Below are 22,100 nucleotides of genomic sequence, written 5' to 3'. Positions count from 1 at the left end.
GTAAATGATGTTTCTTGGAAATCTTTAGTGTATTGCTGTAACGGAGAAGAGTTGTGGATCTTAATAAAAAATAGTTCCTAGAGCTCTTTTGAGTTGGGGGCTAACAAACTAAATACTCTTTGAGTTTACATGTGGTGTTGTATGTGATGCTGATTACTGCTTTGATACACCTTCAGAAAACTAATAAATGAAAACGTCCTATGAAGACGAAATTCTCAGGCACACTGCCACCAGCATCATCATAAAGTAGACATACATTGTTGAATGACTATCATGAAAGCCTTTTGTTTTATAGGATAATAATGCTGGATGCCCATTGCCAGTGGTTCGGTGTTTTAGTCACAGGCTCATAGTTTACTGTACATTTTTTTTAAAGTTTGGTCCCGTAACTTGTCTTTATTTTCATTATTGTTTCACTTTAGCACTCTTCAAACAAACTAGGAACCTTTGCACAGTCCCCTAACAACCGTCAACGATAACACCAATGGCCACCCGCAACTTTTTACAGACCCAATCATCGTGTAGTACCGAATGACGTTTCAAACGGCAAGGGTGGCTGATTTCCGACTGTTCCAAATCGTGTAGTCACTGTGGGATTGTTATCCACAGTCATTAAAAATAGTGAACATTTACAAGATATTTCAACGGCTAAGGAAGATACCGCAACGTATTCACAATGGTAATACGATGTCAAATAATGTATACATGTAGCTTGGTTTGTAAAACTAGCTTAGCTAACGTTATAGCAACCAGCTACCTAATCAGTATGGTAGCTAGCATTTAGCTTGCTAACGTTAGCTAGCTAGTTACCATTGCAGGTGACTTTTGGCATGGCTAACTTGTTCAACGAAAATGTAACTAGTGTTAGTCATTTTCCAAACAACTACTATATTAACTCGCTACCTAGTTAGCTATAAACTGGATTCTTGTCACTAACGCAAGTCTATGAATGAGCTGACTAGCTAATGTTATCACTAGCTATCTGAAGAGGGATGCAACATCATGCAACTTTAGTCTGATGGAAGTTTATAATCTTGCCGTTAATAGTTATGCCAATGTTTCTACTAATTCACCTATGTTTGAAGTCATGAGGGTCACCCGTCAAAGTTAGTAACTCAATAGTTAGTGATGGAAACAATGTTGTTTTGAAATTGTCCGTCATGATTGCTACTCATATCTTCTCTCCCTCGTTTCCTTCCTTGTGTTCCATCTCCAGTCTATTATGTCCTATAATGGTGGTGCCGTCATGGCGATGAAGGGTAAGCAATGTGTAGCCATTGCAGCAGATCGAAGATTCGGGGTACAGGCTCAGATGGTGACCACAGACTTCCAGAAGATCTTTCCCATGGGAGACAGACTCTACATTGGCCTGGCTGGCCTGGCTACTGACGTACAGACAGTGTAAGTGTGCACTGGTCCATCAGTGCACGTCTTCTCTCCCAAGTTCCAGAGTATTTGGATGGTCAGTGCAACAGATTGACCTTGCAGGTGATATTAATGATCCACTTTATTTTTCTAACAGTTCCCAGAGGCTCAAGTTCAGATTGAACCTCTATGAGCTGAAGGAGGGGCGTCAGATCAAACCCAAGACATTCATGAGCATGGTCTCCAACCTGCTGTATGAGAGGAGGTGAGTTTACTGATGTGAAGAAGCACAGTATTTCAAGTCTACACTTCTGCCTTGGTGGCAAGTCTGTGACTGATCAAATGTGTATCCCTCATCTTAGATTTGGACCATACTACATTGAGCCTGTGATCGCTGGGCTGGACCCCAAGACCTTTGAGCCATTTATCTGCTCGCTGGACCTGATTGGCTGCCCCATGGTGACAGAGGACTTTGTTGTGAGCGGCACTTGCTCAGAGCAGATGTACGGCATGTGTGAATCTCTCTGGGAGCCAGACATGGTAGGTTGTCTACTGTATTGTAAGATAATACATTGAGTGTGATAGTTGATTATATCTCTATCTTTATTTACAATGGTTATTTTTGACACCTGCAGGAACCAGAGGACCTGTTTGAGACCATCTCCCAAGCCATGCTGAATGCAGTGGACAGGGATGCCGTTTCAGGCATGGGTGTCATTGTGCAAGTCATGTAAGTAGTCATACTTTTCCTCTTCCACTGCCTACATTTTTTATTAAATACCTGCTAAATGTGTAATTAATCAGAGGATTCATACAAATTACATTTAGATGGTGATATTAATAATGCTCTGGTCAGTGTTGTTGTAGTGACAGTACCTTGATTAACTTATTTTGACAGTGAGAAGGACAAGATCACCACACGTACCCTGAAGGCAAGAATGGATTAAAGCTCCTTTCCCTCATCTCTACCAACTCCTACTATTTTGTATGAAAATGATCAACACTGCGTGTACTGTTTTTCTTAAGATACTGTTCAATAAAATGAATGACTATGTGTTATAATGACTCTGGTGTGCCTGGTATGTTATTTGTGAGCAAGTAATGAAAGATGAGGGTTTAACTTTGTTAAATGCCAGATTTATCAGATTGATAATTGTGTGGATTATCCGTGCTGTGGTGACTCAATAAAACGGAAAGATAGCCAGGAGCCTAATTCAGTAACCTTGTGAGAAGAACAGTCTCCAGGGACTAATTTGAATTAATTGAGAGGCTAAACAGCTATTGACACTTGTCTCTCGACACGGAATAAGTCATTATAATAACCTAATTTAAAACCACCGCGACAAAGCACAAAAGAATGATCTTTGTTAGTCAAAGGTGAGAAAATGAAAAATTCAGGAAAACAATAACTCCCTTTTAATATGTAATGAATCCCTTTCAAGTAACTTTTCTGATCTAATGTCTGTTACAAAACAATACTGTATACAAACACAAATGCTACATTAATGTAAACGAGATATAAAAATGATTCTTATGGTAATAAAACAAGCATTTGCTTTAGTATTCCCCTTTTTTATGTGGATTTCCTTTACCAACCAAGTTCATGGTAAAAATGTCAAAAGTTTTCAGAACAATATGGCAACGTAACATTGACACTTTTTTCTTTTTTAGTCATAATGCTCAGATGCTAAATTCAGTGGTTTGACGTTTCAACTAACTGGCAGAGTCATGTACATTTCAGCCATGCATTTTGATATTGCATTTATTTACGTAAAACCCTTATTAATCTCCTGCATTTCCAATTTTGATACTGTCGGCTGCGGATCTCCTGACAAGTCAAGGAGGCAGAGTTCGGTCAAAAGATTCATGCGATCTGACCGCTTCTGTGTCTGTGAGAGGTTTGTGTGTGTCTGAAAATAATAACGAACGGAAACGAACAGACGGTACTAAACAGACTCCTACTGCTGAAGCTGACACTCTTTCAAGGCATTAGTGAGACAGTTCCCGTGCTGGCGTGAGGACTAGTATAAGGTGGTGGGGAAGGCAGAAAGGGGGAGGGTCTCAAATATCCTATTGAACTCTGTTTCACATGCCTTCCTTGTCGAGCGTTCAGATTGAGGTGGCTGGGCAGGGGGAGTGGGACATGGGGGTGGAGAAGAGACACGTTGCTTTTTTTTATTTTTAAGAAAAAGTCCAGCGCCCCCTTTCTGTGGGTCAATGTAACAGGCTCTTCCTCTGTGCATCCTTTCAGTCTGTCATCCCCAGAGTGGGAGGGTAAGGGGTGGGGCTAAATCAGGTGGGAGGGGCAGGAGGAGGTAGAGAGGGGTGGGTGTGGCTGATGACAGGATGTGATTGGCTGGGGTAGGAGAGATGATTCTATGACAGGATGTTGGACATGAACTCAAAGAATCTTTTGGAGTACTGCTCTGGGTTTACGGTGGAGATCTCTGCCCCAGCCTGAAGGAGGGAGAACAGAGTTCAGTGTAAACACATGCACATTAGGAACATACAACTACAATTTATATTTAATAACACATCTTCTCCTTGAAACTACTATATGATCTAGCATATTTGCAGCCTAATCACTTGGCTTCATGTTTGGTCAAAGGTAGTCCATTACTCACCCCATGTTTCACAGTTTTGGCAGCATGTGCAGCTTTTTTCTTAGCATCGTAGTGTGTGAGGATGTCGATGATAGCCATGAAGTACACTTCTTTCTTCACAGCACCTACCACAAGGAGCAAGACAGTGCATAAGAGTATAAATAGCAAGTATTACTTTTCACTGGGAAGTCCCATGATGTCTGTTCTAAAATTAGTTTAATGTTCAATGTTAATTAAAGATGCACTATACAGAAATTGCTCCAGCATTTCCTGGTTGCTTACCCATCTACACACAATACCCCTTAATGACAAAGTGAAAACATGTTTTTTGCTAAGTATTGAAAATGAAATATCTAATTTACATAAGTATTCACACCTCTGAATCAACACTTTGTAGAAGCATCGTTTGGAAGCGATTACAGCTGTGAGTCTTTAAGGGTAAGTCTCTAAGAGCTTTTCACACCTGGATTGTGCAACATTTTCCCATTATTCTTTAAAAAAAATTCTTAAAGCTCTGTCAAATTGGTTGTTAATCACTGGAAGACAACCATTTCCAGGTCATTTTTTGCAGTATTATTTAAGTGACTTATTGCAAACAGGATCCATGTCCTTTTCACTCTACCAATAAGGTTAGTATTGTGGAGTAACATCAATGTTGTTAATCCGTCCTCAGTTTTCTCCTATCACAGTTATTAAACTCTGTAACTGTTTTAAAGCCACCATTGGCCTCATGGTGAAATCGCTGAGTGGTTTCCTTCCTCTCCAGTTCAGAAGGACACCTGTATATTTGTAGAGACTGGGTGTATTGATACACCATACAAAGTGTAATTCATAACTTTACCATTCCTCAAAGGGACATTCAATGTCTGTATTTTTTGTATACCTATCAATAGGTGCCCTTCTTTGTGAGGCATTTCAGATTTCAATTTTTTATTAAGTTGTAAACATTTAGAAAAACACAAGCCCACTTCGACATGATGGGGCATTTGTGTGCAGGCCAGTGACAAAATCAAAAATGTAATCAATTTTAAATTCAGGCTGTAACACAACAAAATGTGGAAAAAGTCCAGGTGTGAATACTATCTGAAGGCCCTGTAGATAGAGAGTAGCACAAATATAGCATAATTGCATAGAAAAATCACTTGACAACTCAAGAAAGACAGTCTCTTACTGTCGTTGCTCTTGATTGCGTAGACGTCCACGGAGGGGTCGAACTCGCCAGGGCCAAAGAACCCGCCAAAGTTGAGGGGGTTCCCAGGGCTGTCTGGAGGGGTGCCGAAGGAGCCGGTGAGTGCTCCTCCCATCCCATCGTTCTCGTACTCCTCCTCCTCTCCTCCTGCCTCCACCTCCATCTCCTCCTGCTCTGCCCGGTCCACATCATGGATCCCCACCAGTAGACTGTAGTCCATGATCTTTAGAGTGGCTAGGAACTATGTACACAAACAGGAGAAAGATGTCAGATATTGTAACAAATGTTCTTTTGGGAAATTTGGAGGACATTAAACTCACTATTCTTTTTCTATTTGTCAACCTAAAGTCATGTCTTTGTTCACTGGTGAAACTGGTTGAAAGGACTAGAAACCAAACGTAATGTGCAGAAGTCCATTTACGGATATTTTCACAATGACTGTAATGATAATAAAAACATCAAATCGAGCAGCCATGAGATGTCTCCTACCTCTACGTCGCGCTTTAGTTTCTCCAAGAAGTACTTCTTGTTGTCATCTCCTATCTGCAGCTTCTGGCCCTCGTTCAGAAAGTCGTTGTCCTTAAAGGTGGGGAGTTCCTTGGCCTGAGCAGAGTGATAGAAATTAGAATCAAAATATTCTGAGATTGGCACAAATGACAGAGGTCTTGATTTAGTTTCCACTCATTATCCATGGATTGACTTTTTAAGAAGAACAACCATTTCAGGTATTTCCTCTCGGTGTAATGGTTTAAGATGATGGGTTTCTCGAGCGCGAGGTCCGCAGTACGACCAGTGACATTGGCTTCACCAGGTTCTGTCCGTCCCTCACTGGGTGTGAACCAGCAACCTTCTGTTCCCAACAACAACTCAGCACTCACAAAGCAGTATTTACGCACCGCTCTACAAAAGACGTAACCAGGAAGGGAAATAACTACTTCTAGGTTTCAGAGGGGGTAATGTAACTCACATGGTGGATACTACTAGAGCACACACAGCTAACTATTCCACATGGACTACACTCACCCCCTTTTGACTTCCCCCTCTGCGCAGCATAGACAGCAGTCGGACATGGCCCAACTGTGGATGTGTTATTTAATTTGTGCTTCATTATCATTAGATGGAAAAAAACAGTATTTCCGTACTTTTCTAAAAAGTATTTTGACCTGTAAATGAGTTGTGTTTTTAGCTGGTTAGTTTGATGCTTTTTTTTTATAGCACGATCCACAGTTATTTTTGGGGTGCTGTCATTGTACCCCAACACTCCTCTCATCATCGTATATATGTAAAAGAACACACCTTCTCTTTGTCACTGGCTTCCCTTGAGACTGTGGAACCCTGAATGAGAAAAAAAAAGATAATTCACAGAGATGTAACGGAATGCAGAGTTAGAGACAGACATTCTTTGCATCTTTGTTCCCCCGTTGTTTCTCCTGGACTTGACAGTATGGTTATAACATTGTCATATTTCAGAAAGCAGAACTGTTTCCCCCTGAGAATGCCTGGCAGCGACAGAGTTGTTTGTTGTACGGGAACGGTGTTCTGAGAGCCAATAGGCATGCACGCCGTCACACCTCTGTTCTCAGTGTTGTAGCCCGTGCACAAAGAGAAAGATTTGCTGTGCTTTTCCACAAGAGCAGCATTCTTAACCATTTCCCCTTCTAGATACTCCAGAGTGGTGTAGCGGTCTAAGGCACTGCATCTCGTCACTACAGTCTCTGGTTCGATTCCAGGTCGGTATCACATCCGGCCGCCGTGATTGGGAGTCCCATAGGGGGAGCACAAACGGTCCAGCGTTGTCCGGGTTTGGCCGGGGGTAGGCCATCATTGTAAATAAGAATTTGTTTTCACCGACTTGCCTAGTTAAATAAAGGTTAAATAAAAAAATTATACATCACAACCATTGGAGCAGTAAGTAGTCTGGAGGCTCAAGTTCTACTGGAAACCGGAATACTCTGCAAGCACCCTATGCATTGAGCTTGTTACAAATGCCCTTAGCCCAATGAGCACTAACAGTGTTACAGCTGTAAGTGTGCTCCTAGTGCCCTACTGAAGTTAGTGTACTACCAGTAAGTGTACTCCCAGTTGGTTCCCTCCAAGCTAGTGTGCACATCGACACCTACCTTCAGGTCGTACTTGCGGTGCACGGTGAGACGGTGGCTGAATACATTACGGGTCACCACCATGTACGTCTCAACCCCGTCCACTGTTAGCCGGTACATGCCCAGGAACTGGGGGAGCAGAGTGCTGCCATGACACTCCACTATGAACTGGAGACACCCAATAGAGGAAAGGAGAGAGAGAGGGGAAAGGGGAACAGGAATAAGTAATGCAAAGGAAACAGGGAGAGAGCTCCAGTAATGAAGTCGGCATAAATTGTTAGCTATTACAATTCACCGATATTTCTTCAGCACCACATTGAAAGGTCCTCAATATTTTAAGCCAACATGCTCCCTTCAACATGTATTAAGAGGGTGTATGTTTGTACAGAAAATATATTGTAAAAATCGAAACGTGTTATATTTGTGTATGTGGTAACTCTCCCACCTGGTGGTACTTCTTGAGGATGTTGTGCATCTCGGCGATGTCTTCGCTGGACACCGTCTTGATGACGAAGCGGTGGTCGTAGCTGGACAGGAAGCGGTTGCCAAAGCGCCCCTGGGAGTCGCTGTTCAGCGGGGCGCTCCTCGTCAGAGAGTTCTGATGATGATCCACCACAGGAGGGAGCCCGGGGGAGAGAGACATACAGAGCAGAAAATTGAGGCTTTGACATGAATGAAAAGCCCTCTGTAAAGAATGTTTCATAATTATTTCACGAGTTAGTAATGGATCAATGGATTTCATTTACATTGAGCTATTCCAAGCTAAACAAAAAACACTTCACATAGCGATCCAGTCAGCAAGGCTACCAAGTAAGTTGAACTTAATGTAATAAACTATGCTTGGTATCGCTAAACACTAAAAACACCCACTGTTTACATGTGAGAACTCAGTAAAAAGGGGACAGTCTTTTAGCTCTATATCAACAAATGCTGATAAAGCCTGACTACATTGGGCTGAGGGATGAAATGCTGATAAAGCCTGACTACATTGGGCTGAGGGATGAAATGCTGATAAAGCCTGACTACATTGGGCTGAGGGATGAAATGCTGATAAAGCCTGACTACATTGGGCTGAGGGATGAAATGCTGATAAAGCCTGACTACATTGGGCTGAGGGATGAAATGCTGATAAAGCCTGACTACATTGGGCTGAGGGATGAAATGCTGATAAAGCATTACTACATTGGGCTGAGGGATGAAATGCTGATAAAGCATTACTACATTGGGCTGAGGGATGAAATGCTGATAAAGCCTGACTACATTGGGCTGAGGGATGAAATGCTGATAAAGCATTACTACATTGGGCTGAGGGATGAAATGCTGATAAAGCCTGACTACATTGGGCTGAGGGATGAAATGCTGATAAAGCCTGACTACATTGGGCTGAGGGATGAAATGCTGATAAAGCATTACTACATTGGGCTGAGGGATGAAATGCTGATAAAGCCTGACTACATTGGGCTGAGGGATGAAATGCTGATAAAGCATTACTACATTGGGCTGAGGGAAGAATTGGAATCTGCAATGAGTCAAACTGGGCAGGGAACAACAGGGAGTTCCCTCTGGTACTCTGATCTGCACTCTCCTTATTTGTCCTCTACCCTTTTGACATTACTGAGCCGTGCCAAGCAAACGTCTATCCTCATTCTGTCTTTCAGTTCACTACTGTTAACCCATCCTCAAATGGTCTTTTTCTTCAGTTAACCCATCCTACATTCTTCCCCTTAGACATCTGCACACAGGAGACCATATTTTACCTGGTAATCCTGGTCATCGATGCAGAACCTCTCCCTCAGGTTGCGGAACACCATAGGGCAGTACTCTTTGAATTTAAAGCGGCTGGGCAGGTTTTCTCTGAGAGATACAAGAGTGTTGAAGAGTGTTAATATAGAAGAGTGTGTTAGCCCATTAGCATTCAGAGTGTTGATGTCATCTGAGGAATCATTGGACTAGATAACGGAAATGTGAGAAGCTCTTGACCAGCATACTAGAGGTGCTTCACTATGAGGATGATTTGCATTGCAAAGATGCTCAGTTAAGTGTTGAATTAATGTTCTGACAACAACTCCAGTGTAGTGTGGCGTAGTGGAGATCGCCAGAGGCATAATCTTGATTTTACTTACGCAGGAAAATCAAAGTAAGGAATGTGATATCAGAATATCAGAAGATGTGTATCAGTGATATCAGAAGATGTGTAATATCATTATTACCAACCTAAAATAGTCATATAATCATACAGATCATCCAAACCAATTTTCGGTAAAAAATAGCTTCTAAAATATATGTAAACAGACCATTATTTTTAACAGACCAATTTGTGTTGTTTTCTTGGAGTGCTATTACATGACACAATATAAGTACTTGTTGCATTACAACTTGTCTAAGTCCTATCATCAACTGATTTCAGCCAGTTTATGGCTGTGGATTGATTGCATCGTTTGAATGAAATGTTGGCATATTGGCAGTTCGTTTGAAAAATTTATGCAATCATTCCTCTAAAACTGTCTGGCTAGCTAAATTCTTCAAATGCATTACTTTACACAATATCTCATCACAACACTGGCAAATCATGGTTGACCAACTCCCTGACCCAAATGGCTGACTGTTATCCCATCATATGAAGGTTCATGTCCATTCTAGTATTGTAATTCTATAGTTAGTCCATTAGCAGAGTGTTGATGTCATCGGAGGAACCCACTGGACGAGATAATGGAAATGTGAGAAGCTCTTGACCAGCATACTAGAGGTGCTTCACTACGAGGATGATTTGCATTGCAAAGCTGCTCAGTTAAGTGTTGAATTAATGTTTTGACTACAACTCCAGTGTAGTGGGGATCGCTAGACCCATGGTGAGTTATATTACAGGTGATAGAGGAGCTTGATCTGGCTAGTGATTTAACCATGTCATAGACCATTGGGCCAACCAAGCCAAGACCTTTTTTCTCCTAATCAGTAGCATAACATAGTGTTTACAGACTTCAGGTCTGTACTGTATATTTCTAAACAATGCAGCTAAATTGGCCTCTTGTTTGAGTTTATATGGGCAGTAATATGGTGTGCAGTAATATGGTATGGCAGGTTGCAAAGTTAGAACTCAGGATACCTACTTGTTAAATAGGTGGTTGTCCACTTTGATCTTACTGTAGGCTTTAAAATCATCAGGCATCAGCATTACTGGTACAGGAACGTTACTTAACTCGTTGATCTGAAACAGAGGGGAGATAGAAAGAGCAGGAGATCAGAAGATCAGAATAGAATGGTAGCGCAGGGAAGAGGAGGTCAACACACTAATCCCCACACCAGACCAAACTGCAGTGAACCAGTGTATATTTACTGACAATCATTCACTTTGGACCAAAGTGAACTGACAGCAGTGCTCTCTGGCTGAGTCCCCTTGTCACACTGTTGATCTTTATCTACAGAGACAGATTCACTGTAAGGAACAGACTGATTCCCCGAGCGAGCCTTCTCCATAGACGTATAAACTCCAGACAGTAAGAGGAGTGGCAGGGAGGGAACGTGAATAAACACTTCAAAGAAAAAAGGAGACAAGAACACATCCAGGAGACGCAGACATGGCTAAAATAGGGGAGACATTTGAAAAGTTATATTAAGGTGGAAAAATAATAGCATATGGAGCACAAACACATCGAATTGTATGGAATATGCAGGACAGCCTAGTCGCCTCTCATAGAGCTGCTGCTTCAAGGGATAGACTCTCATTCAACTGTCTGACATGCTATGAGGAATCACTGTCTAACATGCCCACAGGTTAGGCTCTGGTAGATAGTGTGTCCTTCAAAATTATCCTATTTATTTGTCAGAGGCATTGCTTAATGCCTTCAGCATGCAGACAATCGATATCCTGACTATATGTTGGATTATGTCTTATCAACCTACACAAAGTTTGATGAAGGTGGTCCTTTGTCGCTCAGTTGGTAGAGCGCAACGCTTGTAAAGGCAGGGTAGTGGGTTCGATTCCTGGGACCACCCATCTGTAAGATGTATGCGAGGCGGCAGCGTAGCCTAGTGGTAAGAGCGTTGGACTAGTAACCAAAAGGTTGCAAGTTCAAAACCCTGAGCTGACAAGGTACAAATCTGTCCCTGAACAGGCAGTTAACCCACTGTTCCTAGGCCGTCATTGAAAATAAGAATTTGTTCTTAACTGACTTGCCTAGTTTCATAAAGAAAAAAAAAAAAAATGTATGCACGCATGACTGTAAGTCTCCGAAGATAAGTGTCTGCTAAATGGCAGATTTTATTTTAAGTATGACGAAGGCTCATATCAGATTTGTAGATGTAGACTGTTCCCGGTGTTGGAAAGCCTGTAAGGCTGGCATTATCTACCATGAAGACTGAATCTGTTTTTGAAGGGAGTTTCAATTAAATCTGTATGTGGCTATATGCTCCGACTGACAAAGGTCTTCTCTGAGCAAAAGCTTAGCTTGGAACTGAATTCATCCAGATTTGTGACGAGCGGAACAATGTTACGACTGACTACTAAGGTGAAATATATTGTGGTTATGACTAAGGTTATGAGAGCCTTGAGGAGAAGGCTCTTTGACGTCTTTCTTGCAATCGCCTAAATTAGCCTGCCGCCTACACCTTCAATCTACACCCAGCATCCACCACACACTGAACTTGTCCATGATGATTATTGCAGAATGCGTCACAGGATGATTATTACAGCTTCACTAAATATGCAAATTGGTTCATTAAATGCCATTGTCTTCTCCATACAATAACTGTCCGTTTGAGTATAGTCTATATTTATCCTCATCTTTCTTATATAAAGGTATTGAAATATACAGAAAATAGCCTCACTAAAAACACAGCAAATAGAAGAGGGGGAAATCAAGAATAATTACAGACAATAGTACATGCAAGATGTAATGTACATGTTAGTGTAGGCAACATATTGAAATGCATGCAAACATTGGAAGTGAAATTATGCATCAGCACTGTTATTCAAATGGTGAATGAAACGAATCAAAAACTGCAAGCCTGGGGCATCATATTCATGCCAGAGATATTGATCTGGAGGTGTCAGTCAAGCAGGGAAGGGGGTGTGTTCGCCTACTACTGCTGGCCACAAAAATGGAGCCTTGAAGCTCTCTGCAATCCATTTGGTGATTGCAGCATTCTTTTGAGTGAGAAGCTTGATGCATTTGGTGAAAAACAGTATCAATAAAGTGTCTTTTAGGATGTGTTGAAGACACTGTCCATCCTTCTCCCACTCAAATTAGACTGTGAACCTATTATTTTTATGGTTGAGTGTTCGAATGTGTACTTCACACTAAACCACATTAAATCAGGAATATAGGCTAGAATATGCAAAATCTTAGATTTGCCGCTTTCTCATTCATTGATGCCTGTTTAACAATAGGCAGGCTGCGGTTGAGGCTCAATGCAACCTGCTGCTCTCCAACAGTCACACCCCTCTGGCCTGCGCTAGACATAATGAATGCTTAGGTTGGAGCAGTGCTCACGATCTCCTCTCCTAACCAACTAACTAGCTCACTTCAGACCACCACACATCCCACAGAACAGAATACGTTATGCAGCTTGTGCCAAATAATGCCTGCAAATTGCACGGGTAATGTGAAATGTTTATGTTCAACGTCGTAGCTATTTGCTGCACATTTTTAAAGCGCACGCGACTGGCACACCAAATAGCTAGATTGTTGCTACATTTATATTCCTGACCAGGGAGGATGGTGAATGAAGGGTTAACAGCTTTCACCCGAGCATCAGACTAAGTACCTGGCTAACCACCCATACGCTACAGACGACGGATGAGTTCTAAAATTGGCTTTTGCCAATCAAGCAGCTGGCTAACTATCGCGTTACCGTTAGCTAGTCAAAACACCACATAGACAAACAAGCTAGCTTGGGAACATGAACAAAAATACATTTACCGTATGGTTGACACCCCACATTAAAACGCTGAGAATAGGCTCACTTGCACGGAATAATTTCACTTTCTGTCCTATAAAATGTTTCTTTTTCGTCTTCGTTTTGCTAGCGCTCACCGGCGCAACGCTGGTACAGTTGGATGACATGTCTCCTGTTGGGAATAATTTTAGGCAACACAAGACAGCACTGTAATCAAACAGGCTAGCTGGGTCTTATCACTCCAGACAACGAAATTTGCAGTAAGAGCGTGATATCTATACATGCATTGTCGTATCCGCTATCCGATTTGCAGGGTCTTTGAATCAAATTAGATTCTGTAGTAAATTAACGGGATTGCATGTTGCGCGGTCACCACCCTTCCTCCAGAGCAGGCCGCACGGTTTCAGTCCGGAGCCGCACACAGACCAGTTTCTGGCATAGATTGTTAGCCGGCCATCTAGCTACAGGCAAGGTTGCCTTTAGCTAAGCCGCAGTCTTCTTTGATAAGTAATACACTATTGGTGGACGACTTCTCTCCTTTCTGGTGTCGTTTGCTACCCACAACGATTTGAGGTGATTTTATTTAGAGGTTAGTAATCCCATTATGATGCGCCTGAGATTGTTGTCACCAGTTTTGGGGTCTCCTCAAGATGGCGTCTAGACTGAACGTCGCAAAGCGAAGTGCGCCCCCAAGAGGCAGAGAGTAGAAGCGCGTACTGTCGTTGGTACCTTGAAAGTGCAGCGACATTTTGGTCAGTAAATCTCTGTATTTGTAAAAGCTGCTGATGGCAAAATGAATACTATAAATCATATATCAGGATTTATCAGAGTAAATGTCTCATTCTAATTGAATGGTGATGAAGCAGAAAAGGCATACATTTCATGTGTAGGCCTTTGGCTTATGAAGCTTGCACTTTTACAGTCAAATTTACCCGCAAACATCCTACAATAAATCCAATAATATGGTCAATGGTCTGTAGTAAAAACTTCAGGATTCTCTCTAGAGGAGCATTGTCTAGGGGGGCGTGGTTTTCCGTCTTGGGATGGTTGTCAAAAAGAAGATGCATGCAATGACTCCTTCATGAACAAATGTGGTTAATGTATAGGGGGGTGGGTGTTTTAGCGACTTATCAGCGACAGTTGTACTTTTTTTTGTAAATGTAGCAAATACATTGTATATGGCAGGCGGCAGGGACTGGAAATAATATCACGTGACCACAATGGGCGGTCCTCTGACTATGTGGGGGAAAAAAAGCCATTTTCTGGCGCTGCTGCAAAATCTAACGTTAACCGACTCAAAATAATTTACCTGTATCCACGTCGGGCGGTACTGGTGTTTTTCATGTCAAATCAGGTAGGAAGCAAAGAAAGACATCAATTGATTTTATTCGCATAATGCGATGCACAGGTACATCAACTCACAAACTGAGGTACTCGGTGTTATGTTTGGATTCTCTCTTGTTCGTTTCTCATATCCAGTCCTGTCACTGAATTTAAGATGGCTGCTTTGTTTCCCACTATCCATCTAAGCTTATTTTTCGTCTATCTTTACATAGTTTTTATTAGATTTTTCTATAATGCATAAGAACCCACTGGTACAGGAGGGGCTCATTGTGCGTCTTCTCGGGGTTAGGGGTACGTGCCTCACCGTGCACAGGAGGCCCCACTGGGGTAGTCGGGTCTAGACTACAGCAGTTCCAAACGTATTTTGTTAGATTGGTGGATGGGTAATATCTAAATAAACAACCAGTCTGGAAATAATTACAAAATAAATGGTCATACACTAGTAGCCATTCTATGTAGTAGCTATGACACTGGTCCATTACAAGAAGCATAACTGCTTCTATCAAAAAAGTGATCCATATTATTATAGACAATATCCGTGGACCACATCAATATGTCAGTACACATTTTGTATGTGTAGGCTTTGTGTTTGAAAACATGTCAACAACAGCAGAAAAAGGTCACTAAATGTGTCATGTACTTTAGTGGTTCAAATCTTGCTACCCAATAAATAATCAAAGTCATTCTTTGGCTGATGGTTGTTCTTTTTGCAGATCCTTCCAGATGGATAAAATGCAACCCAGTCGGCTAAAAATCACAGAGCTGAATCCTAACCTGATATGCCCACTGTGTGTGGGCTACTTCATCGATGCCACGACCATCGTGGAGTGCTTGCACTCATGTAAGATTCCTAAGTCCACTGCATTATTCTAAATGCATATGGGCTAGACTATATGGCCTATAAACTGATGTAGAAAAGGAATGTAGATTTACAATGCATTTTCTTTTCATAAAAAGTCCTACAGTAAGTCACCCGCTTTAAGTCTGTCTGTCTGTCTTACTTCAGTCTGCAAGACGTGCATTGTTGCCTTCCTGGAAACCAACAAGTTCTGCCCCAGATGTGATGTGCAAGTACACAAGACGTGTCCACAGCTCAGCATCAGGTTAGTCACATTGCATGTGTGTGCGCGTACACACGTCTCTCTCGGAGTACTTGTGTTATTATCTGTCTATAAGTGCAACCAACATGGTCTTATCTTTAGTAAGTGGCTTTATCATTTGCATATCCTTTCTCAGGTCAGACAAGACTCTACAGGACATTGTATACAAGCTGGTGCCTGGATTATTCAAAGGTAAGACCATGTCTCTTGAGTAAGGGGTTTTCTATACAAATACTGAACAAAAAATATAAACGCAAACTATTTCAAAGATTTTACTGAGTTACAGTTCATAGAAGGAAATCAGTTAATTTAAATAAATTCATTAGGTCCTAATCTATGAATTTTACATGACTGGGCAGGGGCACAGCCCCACCCACTGGGGAGCCAGGCCGAGCCAATCCGAATGAGTTTTTCCACAAAAAAGTGCTTTTATTAAAGCCAGAAATACTCCTCAGCACCCCCCAGGTTGAAGAAGTCGGATATGAAGGTCTTGGGGCTGGCATGGTTACTCATGATCTGCGGTTGTATGGCCGGTTGGATGTCTTTTTTTAGGGGGTAGATCAGCTTTAATATTGAAGATTGATAGAAGCCACAATCTATGTAATTGTCTGCATCATTTCCAAAAACCTATTTATATATATATATATATATATATATATATATATACAAACACAGCTGTCATCAAGGCAAAAAGGTGGCTACTTTGAGGAATCTCAAATATAAAATAGATGTTGATTTGTTTAACACTTTTTTTGGTTACTACATGATTCCATATGTGTTATTTCATAGTTCACTATTATTCTATGTTGTAATGAGTAGGTGTGTCCAAACTTTTGACTTGTACTCTCTGAATGTGTGTGTGTGTGTATATACAGTGCCTTGCGAAAGTATTTGGCCCCCTTGAACTTTGCGACCTTTTGCCACATTTCAGGCTTCAAACATAAAGATATAAAACTGTATTTTTTTGTGAAGAATCAACAACAAGTGGGACACAATCATGAAGTGGAAGGACATTTATTGGATATTTCAAACTTTTTTAACAAATCAAAAACTGAAAAATTGGGTGTGCAAAATTATTCAGCCCCTTTACTTTCAGTGCAGCAAACTCTCTCCAGAAGTTCAGTGAGGATCTCTGAATGATCCAATGTTGACCTAAATGACTAATGATGATAAATACAATCCACCTGTGTGTAATCAAGTCTCCGTATCAATGCACCTGCACTGTGATAGTCTCAGAGGTCCGTTAAAAGCGCAGAGAGCATCATGAAGAACAAGGAACACACCAGGCAGGTCCGAGATACTGTTGTGAAGAAGTTTAAAGCCGGATTTGGATACAAAAAGATTTCCCAAGCTTTAAACATCCCAAGGAGCACTGTGCAAGCGATAATATTGAAATGGAAGGAGTATCAGACCACTGCAAATCTACCAAGACCTGGCCGTCCCTCTAAACTTTCAGCTCATACAAGGAGAAGACTGATCAGAGATGCAGCCAAGAGGCCCATGATCACTCTGGATGAACTGCAGAGATCTACAGCTGAGGTGGGAGACTCTGTCCATAGGACAACAATCAGTCGTATATTGCACAAATCTGGCCTTTATGGAAGAGTGGCAAGAAGAAAGCCATTTCTTAAAGATATCCATAAAAAGTGTTGTTTAAAGTTTGCCACAAGCCACCTGGGAGACACACCAAACATGTGGAAGAAGGTGCTCTGGTCAGATGAAACCAAAATTGAACTTTTTGGCAACAATACAAAACGTTATGTTTGGTGTAAAAGCAACACAGCTCATCACCCTGAACACTACCATCCCCACTGTCAAACATGGTGGTGGCAGCATCATGGTTTGGGCCTGCTTTTCTTCAGCAGGGACAGGGAAGATGGTTAAAATTGATGGGAAGATGGATGGAGCCAAATACAGGACCATTCTTGAAGAAAACCTGATGGAGTCTGCAAAAGACCTGAGACTGGGACGGAGATTTGTCTTCCAACAAGACAATGATCCAAAACATAAAGCAAAATCTACAATGGAATAGTTCAAAAATAAACATAGCCAGGTGTTAGAATGGCCAAGTCAAAGTCCAGACCTGAATCCAATCGAGAATCTGTGGAAAGAACTGAAAACTGCTTTTCACAAATGCTCTCCATCGAACCTCACTGAGCTCGAGCTGTTTTGCAAGGAGGAATGGGAAAAAATTTCAGTCTCTCGATGTGCAAAACTGATAGAGACATACCCCAAGCGACTTACAGCTGTAATCGCAGCAAAAGGTGGCGCTACAAAGTATTAACTTAAGGGGGCTGAATAATTTTGCACGCCCAATTTTTCAGCTTTTGATTTGTTAAAAAAGTTTGAAATATCCAATAAATGTTGTTCCACTTCATGATTGTGTCCCACTTGTTGTTGATTCTTCACAAAAAAATACAGTTTTATATCTTTATGTTTGAAGCCTGAAATGTGGCAAAAGGTCGCAAAGTTCAAGGGGGCCGATTACTTTCGCAAGGCACTGTATATATTGTGTATATATAATTGTGTATCATAATTTTAATTTAACCTTCGCTGTCATTTGTGTATCTGTTTTTAAGCAATGTGCAATGGAATCAGTACATCCCTAATCTCTTCACAACTATTTTGCAATCTGTACAGCTGTCAATTTTCTGGTCCTTAAATGAAATGGGGATACTTTTTTATCACAATTTCCTTTAACCAATTATGGTCTTTAATGCAGGGCCGACACAGGTTTTTCCCCCATCCTCTTGCCTCTTCCATTTTTTGTGGTAATGCTGCAATTAGTTGGTTGTAATTTTGGATAGAGCAGACATTTCCATATATTTTTGTTAGCTGCTAGTGTGACTCCACCAGTCCTATTTATGATATAATTTACAAAGATTATACTGTTTTCAACTCCATTTTTATTTTATCGGTTAGTATATTTGTTGTAATATTTATTCAGTCTTTTCTGGTGGATTAAACTGAAATTACAACCAACTTTAAGATTTGTTTTAAAAATGGCAATATTTCTTAGATTATTTCATTTTCAAATAACCGAAAGTGAGAGGTTGTAATCTGTTGGATGTACTTCCAAATTCTCTAAAACAACGTATGAGGTGGCTTATGGTAGAGAAATTAACATTACATTCTCTGGTAACAGCTCTGTTGGCATGCTGACTGCAGGAATGTCCAATTGCACACTCCATCAAAACTTGAGACATTTGTAGCATTGTGTTGTGGCCTTTATTTGTCCCCAGCACAAGGTGCACCTGTGTAATGGTCATGGTGTTTAATCAGCTTCTTGATATGCCACACCTGTCTGGTATCTTGGCAAATGAGAAATACTCACTAAAAGGGATGTAAACAAATGCGGGTGCACAATTTGAGAGAAATATGTTTTTTGTGCGTATGGGACATTTTTTATATTTTATTTCAGCTCATGAAAAATTGGACTTTACATGTTGCATTTATATTTGTGTTCAGTTAACATTGCAGTATTTTACAAGGAGCATATTTAGTGCTAATTACAGTACAATAAGCCTGTTTGAGCCCGTGAACAGTTGCCCCCTTTTCATAATTAAAAGCGGACATATGCCAACGTCTTTTTCACCTTGACTTTTTGTTTACATCAGATGAGATGAAACGAAGGCGGGACTTCTACACAAACCAGGAAAACCAACACCTGGAGCCAGGAGAAGTGGTGGAGGAGCCAACTATTATTGCAGAAGATGAAATCATCAGTCTCTCCATTCAGTTCCATGAGAAGAACAAGTAAGTTCTAGAATGTGTGATCTCTTAGTCTTTTTCATGCAACCGATTAGATAGGATGTTTCCTGTAGACCAGACCAAATGTGTTATAATAGGGCTGTTTCCTGTAGAACAGACCAAATGTGTTATAATAGGGCTGTTTCCTGTAGAACAGACCAAATGTGTTATAATAGGGCTGTTTCCTGTAGAACAGACCAAATGTGTTATAATAGGGCTGTTTCCTGTAGAACAGACCAAATGTGTTATAATAGGGCTGTTTCCTGTAGAACAGACCAAATGTGTTATAATAGGGCTGTTTCCTGTAGAACAGACCAAATGTGTTATAATAGGGCTGTTTCCTGTAGAACAGACCAAATGTGTTATAATAGGGCTGTTTCCTGTAGAACAGACCAAATGTGTTATAATAGGGCTGTTTCCTGTAGAACAGACCAAATGTGTTATAATAGGGCTGTTTCCTGTAGAACAGACCAAATGTGTTATAATAGGGCTGTATCTCTACGTGCTAATAAGTTTGTTAACAGAAAGCTGGGTAAAAAAGCATTTCAAAACAAAGCTATGCTCATATTAACCCATGCTGTTTTTCCATTTTCTTATAGAAGTGACACACAACCTATGAATACAGAAGGAGACAATGTGAGTGATTCAACCATAAAATGCTCACCCAATAAATGCCAATGCTGATGTAAATGTGTCACCCACACTATCTAAATGATAATACATTTAATTTAAAAACGACTGTCATGCGTGCATACATTGCAAGCGCCATGCTCTACCAACTGAGCCATACAGGACCACATTTTTCTAACCTTTCATATTATGTCCTGCCCTTACCCTCTAGTTATAAAATCTGTTCTCTTCATTTTCAGACCAACAGCAAACGCTTCCTGCAATGCCCGGCAGCCATGACCGTCTTGCACTTAGCCAAGTTCCTGCGTAGCAAGATGGACATTCCAAACACCTTACGGGTAATTCCTACAGGCTGCACAGAACCGCCTCACAACTCCATAGATAGCCATAGCATACACCAACAACGGCTTTGTCGCAATACTGTATTTTAGTGACAAGCTGCATTCCTATACAGTAGATCATGTGTGCTTTCACTTAGGTGGACTAGCCCCATACTTCATACTTATTCCCATACTTCACACCCTTCTCTTGGACTTGTGTGCTATTAATGTGTAATAGTGCTCTCTACCTTGACAGATTGAAGTGCTGTACGCTGATGAGCCATTAAAGGACTACTACACGCTGATGGATATTGCCTACATGTATTCTTGGCGACGTGTAAGTGCCAACTGACACACTGACTATAACAACAACACTGACCAAGCTTCAGTTGTCACTTCCAACCCTAATCCCAACTTCACTAAACATCTACGTTGCTAGCTCCTAGGATCTGAGTGATCTTTCACGTGTCTGGAGAGTTCTCATCTTCTCTCTGTGACTCTTTGCAGAATGGCCCCCTCCCCCTGCAGTACTGGGTCAAGCCCACCCGGAAGCGTCGACGGCTGTCCCAAGGTGCCGCCCAGGCTCACTCCGACGGTGTCAACACAAGCCCCACCTCTGAGAGCGACTCCCACAGTGACAAGGCCCTGAGCCCGGCTGGTCAGGCCCCCAGAGCCTCCACCCTGCCCAGCCCTGCCCTCCGAGGCCAACCCTCTACCCTTCAGAGCCCCAGCGGTACCACAGGACCCAACGGTACTCAACGGCTCCCTCTAGCCTCCAAGTCAGGGAGCAACGCCCGCAAGGTGAATGTCAATGGCAAAAGCAATGGAGCGGCGACTGAGACTAGGGGAGGGGACAAAGGGGCTGTACCGCCACCAACCTAAATCTAATACATCCCAGAAACATGGAGAGTGGAACGGAATTGCCCCAAAATGGCGGAGTAGCCCCTCAATGGACCAATGGACAGACAAGGAGAAAATCTGCCAAGAGAGTACTAAGAGAGAGGGCGTTTGTGATCAGCAAAAAGACTGTCAAGTGCAGCCAAATAGACATTTAATTTCAATGTGTGTGTGTGACTGTGTGTTAGAGTAAAACATACATACAAAATGTACAATATGTATCCAATGTGAGCATTCGTGCATACCTGGTCATGTATATAGAGTATCTTTTATACAGGATATTGTAATTGTTTTGTAACTGTATGCAGTCGGTTCAACGATTCCTTCCCCCAATTCTTCAGAATTAATTTGGCTTTAAAATATCAATTTTGACAAAATGCTGGATGGCATTGCAAAGCCAATGTCCATACATATAAATATTAACTAGAAATAAAAAAGCAAGATGTCTTCTTGCCGTCAGTCATACTGTATATAATACCTCTGGTGTATGTAGATAGATGCAGTACTTTCTACTGGTAATGGCCCCAATCACCAAGGACAATAGATATGTACGAATTGTTTGATGCACTTTCTTTGAAATGCAGATCACAGTATACGAGTACTTGTGCTTTGACATTAGAAAGCCATTATTTATCAAGCCCCAAGCAGCACTACAATTGTCTGAAAAAACGTAGCTTACCGTACATGTTTTTCAACATTACATACTGGTACCCGTTCTACTTACAGAGAAATTAGCTCAAAGGGAATTGTATATCTGACCATGTACATCATGTTGTATTTTCATACACTTTTGACATTCCCTCAATGTATATTTTGACCATTCAATGATATTATTCTAAAATATCAGCCATATGTGCATGTTTAGGTCATTAAAAAGTTTACTTACTTGGTTTTGAGTTCAGTGTCCC

At 41.3% G+C, this 22,100-nt stretch overlaps 3 protein-coding genes across 3 annotated transcripts; 2 read left to right on the top strand and 1 right to left on the bottom strand.

Annotated features, from left to right (window-relative positions):
• The first annotated feature begins 531 nt into the window (after positions 1-531).
• On the top strand, positions 532-2,430 carry LOC135538635 (proteasome subunit beta type-3-like). The gene is made up of 6 exons (XM_064964509.1): positions 532-679; positions 1,217-1,401; positions 1,523-1,630; positions 1,728-1,905; positions 2,001-2,095; positions 2,264-2,430. The coding sequence occupies exons 1-6, from the start codon at positions 677-679 to the stop codon at positions 2,310-2,312; spliced, it is 618 nt and encodes a 205-aa protein (XP_064820581.1). The 5' UTR covers positions 532-676; the 3' UTR covers positions 2,313-2,430.
• A 336-nt stretch (positions 2,431-2,766) lies between these two features.
• On the bottom strand, positions 2,767-13,819 carry LOC135538624 (phosphatidylinositol 5-phosphate 4-kinase type-2 beta). Its single transcript, XM_064964500.1, has 10 exons — positions 13,175-13,819; positions 10,364-10,461; positions 9,014-9,110; positions 7,702-7,854; positions 7,278-7,424; positions 6,454-6,492; positions 5,647-5,760; positions 5,140-5,398; positions 3,990-4,093; positions 2,767-3,822 (listed from the first exon to the last, which is right to left on the bottom strand). The coding sequence occupies exons 1-10, from the start codon at positions 13,316-13,318 to the stop codon at positions 3,742-3,744; spliced, it is 1,236 nt and encodes a 411-aa protein (XP_064820572.1). The 5' UTR covers positions 13,319-13,819; the 3' UTR covers positions 2,767-3,741.
• Positions 13,820-14,372: 553 nt separating this feature from the next.
• On the top strand, positions 14,373-22,082 carry LOC135538598 (polycomb complex protein BMI-1-like). The gene is made up of 9 exons (XM_064964493.1): positions 14,373-14,505; positions 15,209-15,336; positions 15,502-15,598; positions 15,732-15,787; positions 19,213-19,351; positions 19,945-19,981; positions 20,215-20,313; positions 20,552-20,632; positions 20,803-22,082. The coding sequence occupies exons 2-9, from the start codon at positions 15,219-15,221 to the stop codon at positions 21,175-21,177; spliced, it is 1,002 nt and encodes a 333-aa protein (XP_064820565.1). The 5' UTR covers positions 14,373-14,505; positions 15,209-15,218; the 3' UTR covers positions 21,178-22,082.
• Positions 22,083-22,100: the final 18 nt, after the last annotated feature.

This window comes from Oncorhynchus masou, chromosome 5, assembly GCF_036934945.1.
Source record: "Oncorhynchus masou masou isolate Uvic2021 chromosome 5, UVic_Omas_1.1, whole genome shotgun sequence".
Lineage (NCBI taxonomy): Eukaryota > Metazoa > Chordata > Actinopteri > Salmoniformes > Salmonidae > Oncorhynchus > Oncorhynchus masou.
Note: the sequence above shows the minus strand (reverse complement) of the source record. Positions and strands in the feature narration are given on the sequence as shown.

Coding starts and splice junctions, on each gene's coding strand:
- LOC135538598 (XM_064964493.1), top strand. CDS start 15,219: ATGGATAAAATGCAACCCAGTCGGCTAAAAATCACAGAGCTGAATCCT. Junction 19,982..20,214: donor TGAATACAGAAGGAGACAAT/GTGAGTGATTCA, acceptor CTTCATTTTCAG/ACCAACAGCAAACGCTTCCT. Junction 20,633..20,802: donor ACATGTATTCTTGGCGACGT/GTAAGTGCCAAC, acceptor GACTCTTTGCAG/AATGGCCCCCTCCCCCTGCA.
- LOC135538624 (XM_064964500.1), bottom strand. CDS start 13,318: ATGTCATCCAACTGTACCAGCGTTGCGCCGGTGAGCGCTAGCAAAACG. Junction 5,399..5,646: donor AACTAAAGCGCGACGTAGAG/GTAGGAGACATC, acceptor TTGTGTACATAG/TTCCTAGCCACTCTAAAGAT. Junction 3,823..3,989: donor CCAAAACTGTGAAACATGGG/GTGAGTAATGGA, acceptor TCCCTCCTTCAG/GCTGGGGCAGAGATCTCCAC.
- LOC135538635 (XM_064964509.1), top strand. Junction 1,402..1,522: donor GCTACTGACGTACAGACAGT/GTAAGTGTGCAC, acceptor TTTTTCTAACAG/TTCCCAGAGGCTCAAGTTCA. Junction 1,906..2,000: donor CTCTCTGGGAGCCAGACATG/GTAGGTTGTCTA, acceptor TGACACCTGCAG/GAACCAGAGGACCTGTTTGA.